The sequence below is a fragment of the Fomitiporia mediterranea genome (genome assembly GCF_000271605.1).
Source record: "Fomitiporia mediterranea MF3/22 unplaced genomic scaffold FOMMEscaffold_16, whole genome shotgun sequence".
NCBI classification, from domain to species: Eukaryota; Fungi; Basidiomycota; class Agaricomycetes; order Hymenochaetales; family Hymenochaetaceae; genus Fomitiporia; species Fomitiporia mediterranea.
This window is the reverse complement of record NW_006760401.1, coordinates 1149326-1156299: the sequence shown is the minus strand read 5'-3', so window position 1 is coordinate 1156299 and position 6974 is coordinate 1149326. Positions and strand designations below refer to the sequence as shown.

The window sequence follows — 6974 nt, the reverse complement described above, 5'->3', positions numbered from 1 at the left end:
TTCTTATTTTTGTTGAACGAGAGGCCTTTGTTCATTATTTAGTGAAAGGATAATTCTGTTATTGTTTAATATGACTTATAGTAAGAAAGGATGAGATATTGATTACAAGAAGATTCTATAAGAAAGCATCGAGAGCTACTCGATATACTACTTTAATGTAAGACGTGCCGATGCAGAGTGTTCGAATCACACCAACGTGCGCCTACTTAGTAGGAAATGCGTCACCTCGGACATCCTTAATCCACTGAGAGTTAGCATTGGGATACTACAACCGAGTGAGTAACATGATTTTCGCGTTCCAATAGAGAATGTAAGCATACCTGCCAAACCATGACGCCTCCTTCCCACCCCTTGCCTTTCGCTTGCTTAACACAGCCAGCAAGAGTCTTGGTATCCATGAAGCCGTTGCTTGCATCTGCTGATGTTGCGGGTTTGCCGAGGACAAGCTTGTTCTGGTCAACTCCAGTCTTAGCGATCTCAAATAGGGAAGTCTTGGTCTTTGATGAGGTCAGGAGGCTGTTGCAGTCAGTGTAGTCATTATCTGCAGAAGAAGAGAAGTCAGACAAAGTACATCTCCAAAGGAATGATTTACTTACCGTTGTAGAATTGGAGGTTGTACTTATTTGGATATGTTAGCGAGGGATTAGGAATACAAATGAAGTTTGAGAAGTTTACCCAGTCGATCATGTTGCCAACCTCCTTGTTGACCTTCACGTATCCTCCACCTTTGTAGGTCTCACTGTTGAACCAAGGTGGGAGAGCTAATGATGTAAAAACTGAGTAATGAAAATTTAATTGACGGAACAGACTACTCACGAGCATGGGTGATAATGTATTTTCCCTGAGGGAGCTGACCACGCAATGTCTTCGTGAAAGTCGCAAGCCATGCCTCAGCCTTACCATCACCAGCATTCATAGCAGTAAGGTCTTCATAGTCAACATCGATACCATCGACGTCGTACTGCTTTACCCAGTTAGCCATATCATTAGCAGTCTTTGTCGCGTCGACACCAGACGTAGTGGGTTGTTCTGTTGCTCCAAAAGCAGAGACCATGAGTTTGATACCTGCTTTATTGTAGGCACTCTTAAGATCCTTTCTCTTGCCAGCGTCCAAAGATTGCCAGCCTTTGGCCTGATCAGCTGCACCGGTACTCAGAAGGAAAGACAAAGCGCTAAGATGGATGCCGTTAGATTGAACAAAATTCCGTAAAACTTATCGCACGAACAAGACATTATAACCCTGAGAAATAACAGTTAGTACGTCGTGTCGCCTTAGGCGGGGACAGAGTAACTGACCTCAATCTGCGACACATCAGGAAGAACATTTGCTACTGTCTTGTCACTGTAAATAACGAACTACACTTCGTCAAGGTCTAGTCTAGGACAGAAGATTGTTAAGGACCGACCTTCGCTCCAGACGAAGCTTGGGGAGCACCAGCTACAAAACAAAGAGATGAAAGAAGAGCAACTGACGAAGCTAGAGACTTGACAAGCATCCTGAGAGTGCCTTGAGCTGTAGAAACCGGTTAATGCGTTGTCGCCCGTCTACTACTTACTTGAAACGTGAATGGAGACATCTGGCAGGACGGTTCTCCATATCTTATACCCTTGCAGAGGACAGAAAATGCACTCTGGAATGGCACATGCAATGAGACGTCCACAGGCAAGCCAATGGGATTCATAGACCTATTTCGGATGGAGAGACAATGCTCATTTTCATCACACCAAACGATGACTTCACATTGGACAGGTTGACTGCAGAATTGCAAGATATCCGAAATGAACCCAAGAATACTCTGCCGGATCGCTATACAAGGAGGTTCTGTTCCAAAAAAAACATAGGAAGCCATGCAAATGAATCGTGCCCCGAGCGAGCCGTAACGTTTCAGTCGCACTTTTGCGCAGAGGCCTAGGGAGCGAGACGACAAGAGAGACCAATTTTTCGTGAGTCGACACGTGCCATACGGAAAGCTACAGACCAGGCCCCCGTCATTTGCGAAGGCAGGTAACAAACTGAGTTAGATTAGTCGCAATAGACGACTTATATAGCGGATGTCCACGATATACGAATTTTTCGGTGAGCATATTTGAGCTATTTATGTGATGTAGCAAACTCTGCTATAGATAGCACTCGTTCATGAAAAAGAGTTCATGACTCGGTCAACGCGGACTGTTTGCTTGTCAACCAGTTACACGTCTGCATGTCGTCGAGTGCAACGGAGAGGGGGAGTCAAAGCAAGCAAGAAAGACACGAGCGAGCCTCGGATCTTGGCATGAGGTTACTTTCGAAAGTACAGAGAGTCGACTTGTTTTTCCCTAGTCTTTTCCTTGGTCTTATCTTCCAAGCGGTAGACAGGGTTTAGCACAGGGAAAATAAGGCTTCTCATTTCAGATAGTGGCAAGAATATGATGAACAGCGATGCGTCAAGCCAGACGAGTGAGCAGTGAAGGTAGCGGTCCAAGATCAAGTTCAAGAGGCGCGTCGCGAGTACTTTTTCAAAATTGTACATGGCTACCACCACCTTGCCCGGCGAGCTCGTCGACGCCAAACACGCTAATCTAAAGCTCGGACCTGGCCTGCTCGTACTCTCAGACCAGACTGGTACATCTAATATCATCTCCACACGCGCCGGGGCGCTGAATCACTCGGCGAATGGAAGCAAGTGGTGGGTCGAGAGTAATTCTCGTCGGGTGCGCCCTCTTCGACTTTGTGTCTGCAATACGTTTCAAAAGGCTGATTCAAGACGTATCCGGTTCTTTGTGAATTTATCAGTATGTCCCTGCGCCTCAGGAATATGTCGTCGGAACGGTAATAGCGAAGGCGGGTGAAGGATGGCGGATAGATATCGGTGGTGCGCATATGGCGAGTCTGGACGGGTACGCATTCGAGGGTGCGACAAAACGGAATAAACCAAACTTCAAGGTCACTCATTATTACCTCTCTTTTCTATAGTGGACAGCGTGCTCATTGGAAGTGATTAGATTAACTCATTGATCTACGCTCGTGTTTCGTTAGCACATAAAGACATGGAACCTGAACTCGAATGTTTCGATGCTCAAACTCGCAAGTCTGAAGGTTTCGGTGAGCTCAAAGGTGGCTTCCTCGTTCGATGTAGTCTCGGGATGTGTCGCTCGTAAGTCCCATCCCATGTTTGAGCAAGCAAACTCACCTGCCAGTCACGGCCTGACCTCGCATATTTTCACTGCCCGCGAATTATGCTTGCAATACCACGCAGGTTGCTAGATCCGAAATACTTCCTTCTTCCTTTGCTCGGCTCGATGTTTCCACTCGAGACAGCAGTGGGTATGAACGGACGTGTGTGGATAAATACCAAGTCACCAAAACATACTGTTGCTGTTGCCCGGTGTATCGAAGCTGCAGATCCCGATGGGGGAGGCATGGACGTGGATGAGATTAAGAAACTAATTGGCACGTTTGACCTGTGACGTATATTGCAAGCAATATTTTTTTTGTCGTTGTCGAGAGCGACACAGTTGAAGGATGACGGATAAAGATGATGACTACGCTACAAATGCTTTGCGTGCGTTATAGAAAGTACAACTTCCCGTGCTTTCTGGGCCTGCTTGTCCTGCACCTGCAGACTGCATTACTAAGTACTTAGATGGACACTCACTTCTCATATATCATACATACTTATACAATCCATTTTGTTGGTCCTTCTGAGGAAAGGGAATGACATGTTTAAGCCTACTATGGTATAGCTAAATTCTGAGCAATATGGCACAGAATTTCCTATTGTATTTCACGAATTGAAATAAATAGCAAGTCTAATCACTAGTTATATAGGGACAACGATATTACACACTCAGAGCTAGTATATACTATATACTCCATACAATTGGACTTGGTAAGAATGCTAGTGAGGGAAACAACTCATTCAGTGCTATAAGTGTTGTATACATAACATAATAGTACAAGAGATGCATATTATGTATTCTCATACAGTGAGTTAGGGCTTTAGATAATACAGCATTAAGTCGTCCATGTGTAGTTGTGTATTGCTGTGCCAAACTGTGCTCAGCTTAACAACTCGTATGCTGTTCCTCGTTGCAGTCTAGAGCTGTGTCCAAGAGTGCAGTGGGAGAACCAGGAAATTGATGATCCAGTTGCAGATAAAATGCTAATGCACAAACACAAACAAGTTGCATGGAAAACAGTACGTTCCCAGTAGCAAATTAATTCATTCCAAAACAAAACAAAGTCAAGCCTAACAAATCAAGGGTATCCTTTTCCAAAAATCACGCAACAGAAGAAGAAAGAGAAGCATTATTGAACAAAGAATCGCAAATACACAGCACTACAAGCAAGCATAAGAAAGCAAATACTTCATAAGTGAGCTAATGCTAATGCATCTCTTCAGCCAGTCAGGGCTTTAAGCTGGGCAGAAAGCGTCGTGCTAGCAGCCGGGCAACCTACACCTTCTCCGTTCAAATTCTGTAGCGCGACAAGTGAAGCCTGGATACGCGTGATTTGAGAAGCCGTTGAGTCGTCAGTTGGGAAGGAAACTGCTACACTAGGGTTGTGTACTGCGTGGCCAGCAGCGATGTCTTCTGCGAGAGACTATACAGAGGAAGAAAAAGCAAGGGAGTTAGTAAACAAATGAAAGAGCTAAATTTAGCGTAATTGTGATAAGAGAATTGAAACATACCTGGATGAAGACATCCCGTGCAGGTGGGCATGAGCAAGGCACTTTAATCGGTTTCCCGTCTGCGCCGTTGACGGCTCCATCGCAATCACCGGTGCCGGTTGGGTTAACACCGGCTTGGAAGCCGAGGTCTGGGGCAAGCGAATCAATTTGAGCAAGCGAGAGACCATTTGCACCAGAAACAGTTGACGTAGATGCAGGTGCAGTAGTGGTGGAGGATGACGCCGGGGGAGCTGGTGCGGGAGCGGTGGTACTAGGGGGGGCACTAGCGGGCGACGAAGCACCAGAAAGGATGGCATTCAATTGTGCAGTCCAAGTCGTGGATGCCTGTGGGCAGCCTTTACCCGCTCCGTTCAAGTTCTGAAGTGTAACTGACGCGGCGTTGAAACGCGCCTGGATTGATGGAATGGAGTTGTCTGTCGGGAACGAGATGCCCACGCTCGGGTTGTTCACAACGTGTCCGGCATTGAGGTTTCCGATGAGGCTCTGGAAAGAGAATTTCAATTAATATTTATTGAGGTAGAAAACCGTAAAAATAAATACATTAATAAACGTGGTCCGGTCCGGAGGGCAAGAACAAGGCACTTTGATGGGCTTTCCGTCGGCACCGTTAACAGCACCGTCGCAATCGCCCGTGCCAGTCGGGTTGACATTCGCAGCATGTCCAAACTGTGGAGTCAGAGCGTCGATTTGAGCAAACGAGAGGCCGTCTGCGCCGCCATTCTGACGCCTCACAGCCTGCATCGGCAGAGCTGCTACTGATGCAACAAGCGTAGCGAGACAGATAGTGTCAACGAACTTCATTTTAGATCAGATAGGTCCCCCTTGAATTTGAATAACGAATGTGGATTAAGAGTGGTTGCTGAGCAAACGACCGAAGGCAAGCCTGTCGAGTTGGAGAGCTGTCTGAAGCGATAAGAAAGGCCTGTACGCGCAGCGTATAAAAGGGTGTAAAATGAAAGAAAAGTGAAAGAAAACGATGAAGAAAAGCGGAAAGAAGTAGTCGAGGCGGGAGGGAGAACGATGAGTGTTCCTTGTCGGCCACAGGCATGGTTTATGTATTGTAGTAACACGTGAGAGGTATCAGACCCATGCGGAACACAAATTGGCGAGATCGCTGGTGCTTGATGCGTTTCTCAATTCATCGCACTGCGTTGGCAAGGGACCCGAAGCCACCACACCAATTCGTCAGTTCACCATCCCAGGTACAAAAAGATTTCAAGAAGCCTCATCTCGACCGCCCGCACTTTACGATTCCTCACGTCACCGGAACGACATCGAGGTCTTGCCGTCCGACCTTCTCCTAGAATCGTTCGTTCACTCGTCCACTTTCTCAGATTCTCGGGTCTTGGATGGCTGCGATCGTCGCCATGCAAGACAGTCGCTAAACACATATGTTTGTCGCTTACTGCGGCGTCTCTCAGGCTTGTGGAATCAATCAAGCGCAGTATCACAGGCTGTTGGCAACATTCCACATGGTGACTTGGAGCAGACAACTCTATTTTTCTTTTCCTTTCCTGTTCCTTCAAAGAAAAAAGGAGTAAATCGACAAGCCGTTACAGTATCGGTTCCGGAACATCCTTGTTTGCGGAACATTTACGGAAGGTTTGGGACACCTAGAAATAACTGACGGTTTCTCAGGGTAAATTGAAAAAGAACGCCTATTGCAACTAATTTAGCACTTCGGCGTCCCAAGGAAGAACAAGGTACGACCATTTCAAGGACAAATGTCACTTACGCTGGCATTGCGGCTTTTCTTCCAAGTATATTTTCCTTCAACACCGAAGACACCAACTCAACAACGAGGTGAATACACGTTCGTACTGGAACTTTGAGAGCATCTCAATCCCGCTCGTATTTGATGATCGTAATTGAAAATCGAAGATGTACTTCCGGCAGTTACGAATCTTTCGCTCGCCTCGCGTCGATTGATGTTCAGGGCATACTTCGGCATCGCTGTGTGGGAAGCGCCTGAGTGCGTGCCGGCTCACCCAGCAGTGCGGAAGGGAAAGTAATTGCTTTACTATAAGCTGCCTCGTTGCCTCGTATTCGGACCTTCGCTCAAAGAGACATGTCTTGTCAAGAAAAGTTGGGAAGGCATGACGACGAGCTGTCCGTCTCGTACTGCTGGCCAACTGGACGAAGTTCTTCTCTGCAGATCCGTATCATACAGAAGGGCCCTGCCATGTCATCATCGGACCACAAATCCACGGCTGTTTAATCAATCCTAACAAGAACAGGATATTTCAAACCGGACTGGAGCGTTCTCGATCAGTGAGAGTCGGTACTCGGCAGCTCAGATGCTTA

At 46.7% G+C, this 6974-nt stretch overlaps 4 protein-coding genes across 4 annotated transcripts; 2 read left to right on the top strand and 2 right to left on the bottom strand.

The window, feature by feature from the left end:
* Positions 1 to 202: 202 nt before the first annotated feature.
* On the bottom strand, positions 203 to 1597 carry FOMMEDRAFT_161871 (chitinase; the record flags this gene model as incomplete). The annotated part of the gene is made up of 9 exons (XM_007271317.1): positions 203 to 265; positions 321 to 541; positions 597 to 618; positions 676 to 761; positions 817 to 1172; positions 1227 to 1240; positions 1297 to 1356; positions 1407 to 1497; positions 1557 to 1597. The coding sequence occupies 9 exons, from the start codon at positions 1595 to 1597 to the stop codon at positions 203 to 205; spliced, it is 954 nt and encodes a 317-aa protein (XP_007271379.1).
* Positions 1598 to 2508: 911 nt separating this feature from the next.
* FOMMEDRAFT_149221 (uncharacterized protein) lies at positions 2509 to 3674 on the top strand (the record flags this gene model as incomplete). The annotated part of the gene is made up of 4 exons (XM_007271316.1): positions 2509 to 2691; positions 2774 to 2923; positions 2983 to 3134; positions 3237 to 3674. The coding sequence occupies 4 exons, from the start codon at positions 2509 to 2511 to the stop codon at positions 3445 to 3447; spliced, it is 696 nt and encodes a 231-aa protein (XP_007271378.1). The 3' UTR covers positions 3448 to 3674.
* A 704-nt stretch (positions 3675 to 4378) lies between these two features.
* FOMMEDRAFT_96837 (uncharacterized protein) lies at positions 4379 to 5411 on the bottom strand (the record flags this gene model as incomplete). Its single annotated transcript, XM_007271226.1, has 3 exons — positions 4379 to 4582; positions 4671 to 5153; positions 5211 to 5411. 3 exons carry the CDS (start codon positions 5409 to 5411, stop codon positions 4379 to 4381), a joined length of 888 nt encoding a protein of 295 aa, XP_007271288.1.
* Positions 5412 to 5758: 347 nt separating this feature from the next.
* Positions 5759 to 6888, top strand: FOMMEDRAFT_161868 (uncharacterized protein; the record flags this gene model as incomplete). The annotated part of the gene is made up of 6 exons (XM_007271315.1): positions 5759 to 5949; positions 6005 to 6145; positions 6230 to 6272; positions 6347 to 6473; positions 6552 to 6678; positions 6735 to 6888. 6 exons carry the CDS (start codon positions 5759 to 5761, stop codon positions 6886 to 6888), a joined length of 783 nt encoding a protein of 260 aa, XP_007271377.1.
* Between the last annotated feature and the right edge of the window lie 86 nt (positions 6889 to 6974).